At 33.3% G+C, this 15797-nt stretch overlaps 1 protein-coding gene and 1 long non-coding RNA gene across 2 annotated transcripts; one reads left to right on the forward strand and one right to left on the reverse strand.

Annotated features, from left to right (window-relative positions):
• Positions 1-4846: 4846 nt before the first annotated feature.
• LOC145166790 (uncharacterized) lies at positions 4847-7060 on the reverse strand. The gene has a single exon (XM_079085830.1). It carries the CDS (start codon positions 6926-6928, stop codon positions 4991-4993), a length of 1938 nt encoding a protein of 645 aa, XP_078941956.1. The 5' UTR covers positions 6929-7060; the 3' UTR covers positions 4847-4990.
• A 662-nt stretch (positions 7061-7722) lies between these two features.
• Positions 7723-14423, forward strand: LOC145162722 (uncharacterized). The gene is made up of 3 exons (XR_013739275.1): positions 7723-7928; positions 12907-12955; positions 13973-14423. It is a non-coding gene; the product is annotated as an uncharacterized LOC145162722 (long non-coding RNA).
• Positions 14424-15797: the final 1374 nt, after the last annotated feature.

Genomic DNA, 15797 nt, shown 5'->3' on the forward strand with positions numbered 1-15797 from the left:
TCCTCAGGAGTATCAGCCGATCATTGATCATGTCAAGCGAATGCTTGTTTGTTACATCCACGAGGTAGCAAAGATGGATCAAGAAATCGTATCTGCCATTCACAAGCGAACTACGATAAAACCAATTGGAAGAGCTGGAAATGTGAATGCGATGATCAAGGGCAAAATCAATCCTAAGTTTCACACTGTGATGTTCATTAGGGGCGAAGGTCAAAAATTCTTGTTCGCTCTTATTGACAAGCACCTCTTCTCTACTGCTTGCTTGGAGCATATTTTGGAGATCATTCACAGGTGTAATCAGAATAGTGAAGCTGACAAGAAGTTGTTCACTGATATGCTTCGCTGGTACATTCAGTTTTAGCAGACACTTCTTGCGATCATCCCTCGACTGTTCAAGGTTGTGAAGCAGGTCAAGGTTACTCAACCGAAGTAGTCTTTCGCCTCTTTTGACGCAAAGGGGGAGATTGTTGGGTATAATAGTGTTGCGTCTTGGGCTCGGTCCTTAGCCAATTTTGCTATCCGGTTTGGGCCTGTCCAACCGTGTTTGATTTATTAGGGTTTAGTATTTAAGGTGCATGCATGCATCCTTTATTTAGGGCGCTTTTATTATTACTCTGAATATTGTACTACAAACCCTAGCTCGCCTCTACAGTGGAAGTTCTTCATCGAGCTCTGCTGAGGCGTGACTACATTTGAATCATTAAGCATTACTTGATTCTATATCATGTTGATTGTATTTGTTTGCTTTTATTGTTTAACCTGTTGAAGATCTAATCGATCTAAGAGTTTTTCAACTCATCAGGTTAGGCCAATGCTAATGGACTTTTTATGACAGTTAAGCAGTTGAAAAGTCTTAATTATAAAGTTATGGACCTTTTGCGATGCTTAAACCTGTCAAGAAAAGCAGTGTTATAGCATTGATTCGATAACATATTGCCTTTTTAGGACCTATGTATATGATGTTTGGTTGGTTGGTTTTTTGCATGACCTTCTGTATAATTTTAATTTTCTTTGCAATGTATTTTCATGTGTACTTGTATCATAGATTAGGTAGATAAAATTATGTAATTTTGAAGATTGACCCAACCCAATAGAATCACGGAGATTGGAATCTGTGTGGGTACCCATCCGAACATCAAGGGCGTGTTCGGCAAAACTAGCTGGTAGCGGATAACTTGTAGCAGGGTAGCGGGTAGCTTGTAGCTTGTAGCGTTTTGTTAAACGCTACATGAAGTAGCATTTGGATTTGGAGCGTTTTGTTTAAACTAAATGCTAGAAGCTTGTAGTGTCGAACGAGACTTTCTGTTCAAAACGGAACGTTTTGTCAAACGCTAGAAGCTAGAAACTAGAAGCTCTCAAACGCTCCCAGACGCTTTGTGCCGAACACGCCCAAATGTTGATGTTGATTTTATTATGGAAGCCACATACGAATATTGTTATTTTGTCCCTATAATTTTAAAGTTTTTCTCTTGTTCGCTCACGTAAATACACATAAATTGAAGCAATTGTTAACATTAATTTGCAATTGGTTGTGTTTATTATTTTGTAAGTTGTCTAGGAATTTGAATGCTATGAATTTAAAATATACTTGAAACATAAAATTGTTTTGTTAAAAGTTTAACAAAAGACATTTGCAAATTAATATTGAAAACTAAAATAAATAAATAAATTAAAAAAAAAAGCTTTATAAAAACAATTAAAATTGGTTTAAAAGTTTGGCCATAGGTAAACGATTTTAAAAAAGGAAAATATCGGGTATAAACATTATTTAAGGTTGAATTCCAAAATATAGACAAAAAAATTGAATTTCCGGGTATAGACATGGATTCCACGGAGCTCCGCGGAATCCACTGTAGCTCCGCGGAATGGAAAAATCGTAAATAAATGATGAAATTCAAAAAAAAAAAAAAAAAAAAAAAAACTCAAGATCCATTCCGCGGAGCTACAGTGGATTCCGCGGAGCTCCGCGGAGGTAGCTCCGAGGAATGGATCTTCAGGAAAAAAAAAACTCCTCCATTAATTCTTTTATTAATGATCTTTAATTAAAAGACCAATTTTTTTCCACCTCATATTCATTCCAAACATTGTCAAGAAAAATGCATACTATCATAAAAATAATTAGTTTGGGGAATGAATATAAACCCCGAAAAAATCGATTTGAAAAAAAAGAAAAAAAAAAAAACAAACTGAAGATTCATTCTTCGGAGCTACCTCCGCGGAGCTCCGCGGAATCCACTGTAGCTTCGCGGAATGGATCTTGAGTTTTTTTTTTAAATACACTAATTTATTTACGATTTTGCCATTCCGCGGAGCTACAGTAATTCCGCAGAGCTACCTCCGTGGAATGCATGTCTATACCCGGAAATGTCAATTTTCATGTCTAAATTTTGAAAATACCCCCATTTTTACTATTGCCGGTATTTTCCCTTTTAAAAATGGTTTAAAATGTTTTTCCAAAAATTAACGAGTTAAAATGTTTTAACCTGAAAACAAGACTTAAGAAAAATTATAAAAATGGTTTTAGAATGTTTAAATACATTCAATGTTAAAGCTTTTTAACTAGAAAACAAAAACTCATTTTCCAATAATGTACTACTCATCTTGAAATACACAATAAAACTAATCTTGGGCTTTGGGGAAAGTGATAGTGACTTTTTTGATACCCACAATCTTGGGCCTCATATCACGTATTTTTTATGGTTAATTATCTATACATGTGATTCATCTGTCACAAAAAAAAAATAATAAAAAATAAAAAAAATAAAAAAAATTGATAAGCATAGAAGAGATAAAACACCTATCACAAAAAAAATGATCAGCATTGAAGAGATAAAACATGTCGATTGATATTAAGTCGGTGAATCCCACATCAATCTGAAAGTTTCATTAGGCTGGTGGGTGTGGTACTCGGCTTGTACTCGGTGAACTTGGCGAACACCGGGCCGAGGCCTCGGTATACCGAGCTTGGCTCGGCAACTCGGCGAGGGTAAACCGATGAGAGATTTCCCTTTTTTTTTTCTTTTAACCCATTTAATATTTAAACCACATTTTCAAATATTACCTTCTTTCCAAAAAATACTTAATTTCAAAAATATAACCGTTTTTTTTTTCAAAATTTTAAATTTTATACAAAAAATCTTCAACTATAAATACCCTCATCCTTATTCACTCTTCACCCCATTCAAATCTCCTTAATTTTATTCTCTTAACTTTCTTATATTCGCATTCTTTTTTACACCTCATTACAACAAATGGGTATTGTTTGGTCGATTGAAGAAGAGATCTTACTCGCTCGTTCATGGATTGATGTAACAGAAGATCCACACCACAGTGACTATCCTTCGACTTCTGTTTGGAGTAGAGTCGCCGACATATACAACCGCCAAGCCTTTCAACCATGAAGAAAATATCTACTCTACGTCAAATGGAGAAACGTACAACGTACTCGCAACTCGGTTTACCATTGTGTTTCGTATGGTGATACATGATGCCGGAAATGGTAAATACGAAAATGTTTTGCTATATAATACTCTTGAGGCTTACCCTGTTGAAACTGACACAAATTTCAAGCTTGTTGAGTTTTGGCAATTTGTGAGACAGAGCGTCAAATGACGTCAAATTTAAAGTCTTTGTCTTCTAATTTTTAGTGGGTTGTGTGTTTCTAATTTTTAGTGGGCTGTGTGTTTGAATTTCTAGTGTGATGTTTTTAAATTTGTAGTGTTCTTGTGATATATTTAATTTCTATGTCTTTTTTTTTTTGGAATTTCTATGTTCTTTTTTGTATTTCTAGTGTGATGTATTTTTTTAAATCTCTACGTTTTTTTAATAGAATTTAAGTTTAAAAAAAAATATGTTTGCAATATTTATTTTCTAAATTAATTCATATATATTTAGCATGGAAAGTGTGGCAACCGGCGCCTAAACAATGACAAATTTTGTCAAAAGTATGACAAAAATAATATGATGCCTACGTGGACTGTGGCAAATGTGGCATCACACCCACCAACCTTAGGATGAAATTAGAAAAACAGTTACATATCTTAATAACTTCACTTTGTGATTACCACAAACCTTTTTGTAATAGAAACATCTTTACAATTGAAATGAAATATGGATTTTAGCCTTGTTAAAATAGTTTATGATAATATTTTTTTAAGGACTATAATTAAATCACTTAAGTTTAACTCTACTTTTATAGATGTCGTCAAACCATAATTCGTCTATTACTACTTACAAGTTTTGCACTAAGGTATTGTTTGTTTTTTCTGAGACAAAATAACTATTTCTGCAAACCTCTGCATTAGAATAAACTAAAATCTAATTAAACTTATTTTTAAAAAAAACTTAAATTTTTTTTTTTCAATAATTTTATGTTTTTATTATAAATAATTAACAAATGTATATCAACTTTTATGTATTATTACATAAAAAATGAAAATAAAATAGTATGAGTTAACGTACATACTTAATAAAAACCAACAAATTTTGATCACAAAGCTATACCTAAACATTTTAATTATAGATAAAAGAATTTGCCACAGAGGTCATAATTGTGTCGTCAAACCTTTTCTCTTTAAGTATTGTAACTTTTTTTCCCAAATTGTTTATCATACATAAAGTTAGAATAAATCTAAGTTAAAAAAAAAACAAAGATATATGTGTTCTTTTAAGCTAGAAGATGTCCAAAGAGGTTTGAAGACTTTGGTCCACATCTGCGCTAAGAAGAGGACGTTCAGACCTTTTTAGGTCCCAGTCTTCAAAAAAAAAAAAACATTCTGTGAAACCTAACTTCTGCGCATGTGCATCTCATACAGAAGAGGCCAAGAAAATCTCCAGACAAAAAACAAACAACACCTAAGAGCCTGGTCAATCAGGATAAGCTCAACGACATAAACTATGTGTGTTGGTTCCAAAACTAAAGAGTAGTGTTGAATTAAAACAAAAACATTATACTCAACTAAAAATGCACATCAATTTCTACTCAAAACAATTAGTCTCTAACAATGTTTAACCTTTTATCCGTTTTCTTCATCAACTCAACATACCTAAAAAACACATCCGAAACCTCAATCTTTCCTTCCAATTTCATCTTTTCACCCAATTCCTCAAGAACATTCCCTTTCCCACCCCTACAACAATCTCCAACAAACTTTCCATAATCAATTCTAGGCACCTTCATACCTTTCTCCATCATTTCTTCAAGATACTTACAAGCCTCCATTGATCTTCCAATCCTAATAAGTCCTCCAATAAACACAGTATACGAATTATCATCTTTACAAACACCCTTCTCACTCATCTCCTCCCACACTGCAACTCCCATTTCATAATTTTCCATCATAAAAAACGACTTAATCATCATGTTATACGTATGTATACTTGGCTTAATCCCACTCTGAATCATCTTTTTATAAATCCTCACTGCATCATCTGGCATTCGCCTATTTGTCATTAACTTAATCAAAGCATTGTAAAGTCTTCCATCAGGAGGACAATCTTTCTCTTTCATTTCCTTTAAAAGTCCATAAACTTTGTCCATTTGTTTCACATTTCCAAATCCTGTAATCAAACATGTGTAAACAGCAGCATCTGGTTTATAATTGTGATTCAACATTTTCTCATAAGATTCAATAGCTTCTTTCATGTTCTTCTGTTTGCATAAATCCCTAATCATGATTGTATAACTTCTAGTGTTACATGGACCTTTTGATTTCATGATCTCAAAGAGCTTAATAGCTTCAGATCTTTTGTGGGATTTCAAGAGTCCTTCAAGCATGATGTTATGTGCAACAATGTCGGGTGTGAAACCCTCATCTGTCATCTCATTCCATATCTTTCCTGCTTCTAGAAGGTTCCCGAGTTTACACCAACCGTTTAGCAAGACTGTGTATGTTTGTATGTTTGGAGTGAACTTACCTTTTAGGTTGTGGAACAAAACCTGAGCTTCTTTTCCAAGCTTTGATCTTCCAAGATTATCGAGTAAACAGTTGATGCTATCTACTCCAACTTTGAAATTGTGTTTCTTCATCAAATCAAACATTCCTACTGCTTTTCTTCTTTGTTGACCTGCTGCAAATGCTTTGATACAGATGTTGAATGTTTCTAATGTGAGTAATTGTTTCTCACCCATTTCATTGAGTATAGAGATCATGGTTTCGAATTGTTTAGTCTTTCCAAGAATGTTCATCATAGTATTGTATGTTCTTGAATCATGGTGATACCCTGGTTGTTGTCCTGCCCATGAAAAGAATCTGAAAGCTGGTTTTCTAGCATGTTTAAACCTTTCTAACACATCGATAACCAGATCATGAGTTAAGTTAATCTTGCAATCGTCTAATACAGCTTCCATGTTTCGATCTAGGGCAAATAACTCTTCAATCACGTTACAGATCCTTTTCACTTCCTCTTCATCTGCTAAAGATTTCACACCTTCTGTATCTTCCGATTCTGATTCGTCATCGGAATTTACAACTCCGCAAAAACCCCTAATTTGGTTGTGCCGTTTTTTCTCTAATAGATCCATTGAAGGAAGTGATTTAAAGGAATGCAGATGATTTCCCCTAAAATTCACACACCTCGTCGATTGTGAATGCGAATTTACAGGAATATACCTAAGTTTTGAAGTTACTAGCACTTCTTCTTGTACAGAAGAGATCCAAGAGGTGTGTGGCAAAATAAATGGAACTTCACAGTGAGCACGATCGAGACTATAATCATCACAAGCATAAAACATACGAGACAAGGGCAAAGAGCTACCGTTAAGAAAGAGAACTTCCCTTCGAAAGGGTTCTCGTCTTCCTCGAGGCGTCGGCGCTCCTTGTCGTCCGTGAATGACAGAGCATACGCCGGCGGCGGTCCTGTGGAAGATTCCGCCATCTTTGAGCTTTAACTCCGACAATATTGACCGATTCTTTAGATTAACAGCCATTAAACTCCATGGAAATTTTTAGATTTAGTAGATGCACCGACTAGCGGCGAATCGGCGATCAGTATCGGTGATTGGAGTGTGAAGAATTGAAGATAGGGAGTGTAGACTGTAACGTACAACTAACGATGACAGATATTGTTTCGGATTTTGTTTATAGAAACAAGTGTTGGGCTAGCTAATTTGATTTTAGACCATGGAGTCTTCTTTATCCATTTAAGAGCCCATTTATTGCTATGTAAATTGTATAGTCTAAACTAAATGTAAGGCCCAACTAATTATATAAACCAAATTATATATGTTTTGAAAATATTTGAGTAAATTACTGAAATCGTTTTTTTGGTTTTGTCAAAATTTTACATTTGGTCCTTAACTTTTTTTGCACGGATCATCTTTGTGGTTTGATTTTGTGGCGTCTTTCATCCCTATGGTTTGATCAAAATTGCACATTTGGTCTCTAATTTTAGGTATGTAAGGGACGAAAAACGCAACAAAATCAAACCACGGAGACGACCCGAGTGCAAAAACAAAGTTAGGGACCAATTTTGACCAAACTACAAGGACGATTTTAGTATTTTACTCGAAATATTATTTTGATGTTTAATATGAAAAATTAAGGTCTAATTATAGCATAGAATATCTCAATATTGGGCATATAGAATAACTTTATTGGTCTGGTCTATTGTCATTCATGCATTCAATGTATGTCATATGTCAAACTTATTCCAAGTTTTCGTCCAAAAGCTTGATGTATGGATAGTTATCAAGAAGAATAATTCTTCATAACAACACGAACATATGTGTGGTTAATGTGGCAACACCCTATAAATTGAGGATCTGTAAATGGAGTCTCAATTAAAGGTTGCCCTTTTACTCTTTCGAAATACTTTGTTCTATTACTATGACTTTCTTAAACTCAAACTAGTCGTTAACTTGATCATCAGAACTTATTCCGAGCAATCAACCATTGAGATGGATTTAAGAATTTCTTTTCAACGATGAGGTATGAGTCTTGTTTGGTGTTTGTGGAATAATAATTAACAACCATGTACGTTGAATTTGGTATCTTTATTTGGTGGCATATGTGAGAACATGAGAAAAATATTGTTCTCACACCATCTGTTTTTGTGGTGCTTAACATGGTTAGCAAAAGTTTTTTGCAACCATTGGAGAAAATATCTAAATCACTAAAGAATATATTTCTTTTAAAGTTCAATAGTTGTTGTGTGTGATGTCGGTGTTAATTTTGGACCTTTTGGTACCCAAGAATCCATGATGATCTCATTTCATTATTCTAAAACGTGTTCTTGTTCTTTGATTTATGTTCTTAGTTAAAGAGAGAGGAATAGTATTCAAACACAATAAAAAGGATAGAGTTTTAGAGAGAGAAAGTAGTATTATGTTTTTGATTGCCAAAAAAATCATATTAACCGAAGAATAGCCCTCAAAGATATGATAATCACGATTTGACATTATCATAAGTGGTCTTAATTATCACCCACTATCATAGCCCTCAAACAAAATTACTACTCCCTCCGTCCCAAAATAATAGTCCACAGACAAAAGACACACATTTTAAGAAAGCATTAATTACCATTAACTTTATTAAAGGAAATGACAGTCTTACCCTTCTGTTGCATTTAATTCTATGGTAGTTGCATTTAATTTTATGGTAATTTAACTAATAATGAGGGGTATTATGGTAAAATACATATTTATTTTTAGAAGTATACAATTATTTTGGGACAAACCAAACAGAAAACATGGACTATTAATATGGGACGGAGAGAATATTTGGCATTAGAAAGGTTTTATACACAGAACTTTACTAACGAATTATTTTTGTTGTTTCAAGATAAATTATGTTCTTTATTACCTTAAAACATAACAAATCATTATAGTTTATAATGAACTGCTCTATGTTCTCTTATAGCATATACAACATGCTTTCTTTCTTTTATAAAGTTTTAAATTTTGTTACGAATTATCTAAACCATTTTTTCAATATTGTTTTTGCATGTTTTCTAAAATTCTATTAATGTTTTACAATTTGTTATAACAATTTTACATTTTTTTATATTTTTTTGTCAACGTCCTCTTTATGTATTTGTTTTTATGTATGCTTTTTAATTCGTTTCCACAAAATAGTATTTTCTTTTTCACAATTATTTTTTATAGAGTTGTTTTCTAAACTTTTTTTTTTTTACATTTTAGTTTTCTTGCATTAAAGTTTTTAAAAATATGTAAAGTTCACTTTCTTGCATATCTGTTTTCATAAATTTATAAAGAAATATTGTAAAAAGGAATTTGAATAAAATATTAGGGCAATTGTAGGGGGAGGGGGTGGAAAAGTTAAAAACTTAAAATCAAAGTTTTAAAACGATGTCGTAAAAAGTTGAGACAATTGTAAAAGAAGTTAGGATAAATTCATTAAAAAAAAGGTTAAAATTTTGATTAAAAAAGAAAAAGAAAAAAGTTACAACATATTTTACTTAAAGGTTTACATGGACCATTTAGGGACAACTTCAATCGTTGGTTATCTTTATATAATAAAGTAAGTAAAATATATTCCATCGATCGAAATTAATTGGCATGAGCTCCTACTCTTTTAATATTCTTTGAAGTTATAAACACAATAACTCGGTGTTAGATTTTGGGTCTTAAAAGCATCAATATTTTTGGATAATTTTTAAGATGGTAATTGCAATCGCTTTCTAAAATGTGTGATTTCAACCCTACAGTTTGAAGTGTTACGAAATCAGATTTAGGATAAAATGTGTGATTTCAACCATTGTTTTGTGTTGGATGAGATAGAGAATTGTTTATAATCAATTTCATATGTATGAGAGTTCAACCCTTTTCTTGGAACATTTACATTCCATTTATACAAGGAAAAAAGTGATTAAAATTCGGTTACACCAAAATTGGCACCGGAAGGTGGTAGTTTTTTTGACATCACTGATGTCTACATCATGATGATGTCATAAGTAGATTTTGGCAGAGGCTCTGCCCCTTGGACACCAACTAGGTCCCACCAACGATGTTGCCCCCGTATCTCGAGTTTAAATTTATCACTTTGAGTGTGCATCACACACATTCAATCTCGATGAGTAACAGAACTCAACTTATCTCGATAACAATACTACATACACTAAAATATGTTGATAACACTAAAATCATCACCACTCATCTTCATAAAGACATCAAGATACACTTTGGTAATATATGTATTTGTGTGTATATATATGTATTTGTGTGTATATATAGAACTTAAATTATGAATGGAAGGCCACACTTTGGTAATATATGTATTTGTGTGTATATATAGAACTTAAATTTTAACAAATGTCTATTTAATTGATCATCATGACATAAATTCACGATGAAATCTAATATTAAATTATACATTTCCGATCATATTATTTGAACCAAAGAAGTCCGTCCATCCATCACCAATTATGAATGGAAGGCCAGTTGTGGAGACAATTAATATATGTATAAATAGAAGCAATTTAGTGCATGTAATTAATGGTGGTGGGCTTTTTTGGGTGGATGGTGGGGTTAAAAAGGGCAAAGTCAAGGAAGAGAAAAAGCTAAGAAACCAAATTAAAACGTACATTCTATGTAGCATTGGTTGTGGTGGTGGTGGGTGGAGTGGTGGAATCACTTTAATTTTTGTCCTCAACATGTGGTTCGGGCTAGTCGGGGGTCCGTGGCTTTATGATATTTTTAGTTATATTCGACTCATTAGTTTCTACCCTAACCATCACATCTACCACCTACTAGAATCATGTCACCACTTATACTAGCATCGTTATTATAAGTTGAAACTAAGAAATCACAAAAAATGAATCCTTTTTTTAATTATATTTTAACAATTGGACCATTTTTAGCGAAATCGAAAAATTTATCATCAAGTTCAAAACTTTTATTTCGAACTACACTATGAGTTCGGAAATAACTTTTATGACCAAAGATGTTTTAAAAATTACATTTACTAACAGTTTCATAATATTTCGAGCTATCTTTTCTAGATAGTGGTGTTTTGAAACTTCTAAAGTTGGGAACTACATTATGAGTTTGCAAAAATAAATTATTATGATGTGTCTTTATCGTGCATTTACATAGTATTTTTTTTATTTTTTATCGAAAGAGCATGGAACAACTTAATCATTCTTTTTATCACTGGAAAGCTTCATGGTCATAAACATCCTAGCCATTTACTGAAATGCAAGGATTTAACAATAACTCTAATCAAATTACTTGTTTTATAGACGGAGGACCCATGATGTAAAATCCTTAGGATCGAAAACTCCATAGATCCATGACTCCGAAGATCCATAAAACGATATCTAGTTGTTGGTTCAATGGTAACACGATGGACGTGTGTTTGAGACTAATTTGTCATGTGTGTTGTTATCGCCAAAGAAGAATATATCAACTCAATAAATATGATATTTTTATGAATTGTATAATTAATCAAGTGTAACATATTATTGAATGTTAGAATATTGATAAGAACATGCATTCAATAAGAAAACAACAAATAACAAATCGATTAGTGAATAAATAAAAGCAAAGAACAATATGATCATTTGAAAGAAAATAACATGTAGGCCATGGACATATTATTTTTTGTCTGTAGAATAGAAGTCCAATAGTTTATAAGAATACAGTGCTCACATTACATAGTGTTTAACCAAAAGTACACCCGCATATATACCAAACATATGTTATGTAATAGTCAATATTGCACCACGGCACATTTACACTCAAAAAATGCATGAAAGATTTATATCATAACAGTCTCGAGATTGCGAATAGTTTTAGATGAGTTCGAATTAAGTTCTTGGAATTATTACTTAATATTGTATCTAGCTTTTTTAATGGTGATAGCAGTACACATGCAACATCGACTTTATCCATGTGATACAAAAACTATTACATATTGTTAGACATAGTAATCAATACATGTGACATGTTGTCAATGACTAACTAAAGAGTCCTTAACAATTGGAACCGATAATATGGTCCCAATGGTGCATGTTTTCTCTTGCAAAAGGTTAAAATGGAAAACAATCTTGAGATTTGAACAATCAGTTGTGTTGATTGTCCTCCATGAATGCCATTTTAGAATTTTTTTTTTCAATGAGATATAGTAACCTTTTACTTTTTCTAGATAGTCCTTTGACATTTAATCTTTGTCTAATCATTTAGCACTCATCCTTACTTTAATCCTTTGGTAATTGTCCTCTTTGTAGTACTTTGGTACTTGACCTTCAACTTCCAAATAAATCATTAATTTATCAAGTAAATGTTGGATTCATAATGAGATTGGGTTGCAACATAAATTGTTTTAAGTAAAACATTAGGAATGGCTGCAACATACATATGGACCAAAGCACCAACAAATGAATGTTAGATGTACACATATTTAGGGTTTATATCTCACAAGAAATTGTATTATATCAACATCTTAATAGGTGTTAATCATCAAAATATCATATGACACCTCTTTATATATATATATATATATATATATATATATATATATATATATATATATATATATATATATATATATATATATATGATCCGTTCATTGTATGATGCCTAAGGGCATGTGACACCATCGTAGCCATATCAAAGAGGATGAATGTAACGCCAAGTTTTGGGTATGTCTCTTTTAAGTAAACTAATATTTCAAATTTTGGATTTCTGGTGGCCGCGACGTGGTGTTGGAGTCCCACGGCATGGCCAAGGTCAATTTTGTGAGGAGACTAAGTTAGTTCCATGGCATAGCGATCTATTCCCCATGGTGTGGCCGTTGTTTGATGGAAAACCCTAATTCGGGGTTTGTGCCCCTATTTAAGGGATGTAATGGTTAGGGTTGCTCACCCTCAACCTTAAATATTCTCCCTCAGCCCCATAAGCAAAACCCTAGCCTTCATTACTAACTCTTGATTTTTTATGGTGTTTAGTGGTGTTTTGAAGAAGAAGAAGAAGGAGGTGCTCGTGGGCTTTGTTTCAGTAAGCAACTCTTCCCATCCACCTTGTGTATGTTTTCTGGACTTTTATAAGTCCTCAAGATCCGATTTTTTATGCTAGTCGTCTCTAAATCTAGCCCTTTTGTCCCTTAATTTTCTTGGTGTGGGAATTTGGAAGGTTGGATCCCATAAAGTGTGCAACTTTATGGATCCTTGTGGTCATCTTAGTTTCATATGTTCTAGATCTGAGGATCTTTGGAGTTTTGGTCCCATGCTCAAGCATTGAGTTCCTTATTGCCATGTTTTTGACCTGAAGTGGATGGGACATGAATTGGACATGCATGTCCATAAAATTTATGATTTTTATGGCCCATATGTGTAAGAAACCCTTCTGGAAACTTTGGATGAGTAACTCTATTGATTAGTTGCTTAATGGGTAATTGCATGCCTTTACCTACCTTTAAGGATTTAGGGCTTGGGATATTGTCTTATGGAGGTGTCTTAATGGATAAAGTTGGAAACTTTATCCATCAAGACCATAGGAAGGGCCAGATCTAAGCTTTGGAGCTCTTGGATTTGTAAGAAATGGATTAATAGGTTACGCTGTCTAGACCAGTCCCCACGGTGTAGCCTCATGTTGCCACAACGTCTCGACTGGGTAAGAACCCGTCTGTTTCATCGTTTCGCTACCACAACATGGCCAAGGATGGCTATGACGTGGTGACCAGCTGAAAGTTGACCTTTTACTTTTGACCGTTGACCATTGACTTTGACCAAGTTTGACTTTAGGTCAAATGGAGTAATTGACTTGTAGATTGAGGATTGGTCCCTCGTTGTTTTCTACGTGACCTGTGGAGCCGATGTTTAGAGCAGTGATCAGTTCAACTATCTTTTAGACTTTGAGGTGAGTTTTCCTCATTGTACTCATGGGTCGAAGGCACCAAGGTCGGCCTAATAGTTTGTGTTATGTATCCTTGTGTATAGGATGTTACTATGTTGTAGCATTCTGCTAGACTAGTTGATCTGTTTGACTATCTATGTTACTGGTTTTGTTTATTAGTTGCATATGTCGAAATTATGTGGTTGGGTTGAGGCGGTACTGCTTTGTGCCGAAGGACAAGAAGATACATGGGCGGTCCAGTTGATACTGAAGGACCAAGGGAGCGGTCCAACTTATGTTGCAGGCTCGGGAGCAGTCCAGCTTGTTGTTGAAGGCTCAGGTGGCGGTCCAGCCTTGTGTTGTAGGCCTTGCATGCATTCATCATATATGTGTTGTGTGGGAGGGTATCATAAGGAAACTCACTAAGCTTTGGCTTATAGTTGTTGGTTTATGGTTTTAGGTACGTCATACGATCGGGGCAAGGTGAAGGCGTGACCGTATACATCTTCCTTCTAATATATGTTTTGAGATTTTGATACTCTGATTTTATGGATTTGTCTTGAAAAAATGATTGATTATACTTTGGGTTGTGCAAATGTTTTACAAAAATGAAAATTTGTATCATGATTTTTGGGTTGTTACAATGAATGTCGTGTTTAACAAATAAATTAGTTACACAAATCTTTGTATAATTACTCTAATTAAATCCTACAATAATTGCGACATACGTGTACTTCCTAAGTCCCAATTTATATTTATTGGATATATTTTATATATATTTACCTTGTATGTTCAGATGATATTGATAGTTACATTAGCGTGTTATATATTATACACATAATTATAAGAATTTATTGTTTATGTAAAACATATACACTACATTGACAACGGAAGAAAAAAAGGTGTTATCTAGCAATACATAGATGCCATGCAATGTTAACATGAATACTTGACCATCATGGGTTTCCATTGATTATTAAAATTTGTTGATGTTGATTTTGCAATTCAAACCTATGTCTACATGGGTAACCATTATAGCATTTTGAATGTACTTGTTCATGTGTGGATTCTAAAGAAACTAAATATGATAATAATTACCTTGTACCCGAGCTATTATATATATATATATATATATATATATATATATGTGTGTGTGTGTGTGTGTGTTTGTGTAATTTTAGGTATTGTTATTTTGATTATGAACAAACTAGAAAATTCTTTACTTAGGAATGCCTCATCCATTAATATTTCTTGATACTACCCACAAACAAAACCCATCAATTAACTATAAACCCTAACCACATATCCAAGAATATCAAGTTTTCAAAACCAAAGAAGATGTGAAGATAACATTAGGAATGAAATGTGTTGTCCGAATTTCATATTACAATTGTTAAATTTATGAAAAACATGGTTGGAGCAATTTGTTGTGCTAAAGATTGTAAATGGTAGATCAGATGTATGTGAGATAAGTATACGAAAGTTTTTCAAGTCTGTGCATTAGTAGACTAACACACATGATCAATAACACAAATTCGTCCCCATGATCACCAAACAATAAAAAAGTAATGTGTCATTTTATAAACAGATATATTGGCTGAAAGTACATGCAACATGTTATAGGGAAAGTAGACCATCTAAACAATTAATGACTAGTTTAGCGTTGATATTTACTACTTATAAAGATAGTTAGTGTAACATCCAATTTTTAGTAATGAATTTTAATGCTTAAAATCTTGTGGATTTAGGTGGGCACGACGTGGTGGGGAAGATCACCACGATGTGGCAACCACTTTTCAGCCTAGATCGTTTTTTTACCTGCTACGACGTAGTTGTTGTAACATTCTTAAAATTCTTGAAAATTTAAACTTTTAAAAACAAACCACAAAGCATCATTGTTTAAAAATTGTTTTCAACATAAGTTCCATTCAGAAAAATCACAAAATCGTAAAACAAAACATGAGGAGGTGTACGATCACGCCTTCGCCTTCCTGCGATCCTCTGA

This window comes from Lactuca virosa, chromosome 3 (assembly GCF_052849685.1).
Source record: "Lactuca virosa cultivar CGN04683 chromosome 3, Lactuca_virosa_CGN04683_v6, whole genome shotgun sequence".
Lineage (NCBI taxonomy): Eukaryota > Viridiplantae > Streptophyta > Magnoliopsida > Asterales > Asteraceae > Lactuca > Lactuca virosa.

Coding starts and splice junctions, on each gene's coding strand:
- LOC145166790 (XM_079085830.1), bottom strand. CDS start 6,928: ATGGCTGTTAATCTAAAGAATCGGTCAATATTGTCGGAGTTAAAGCTC.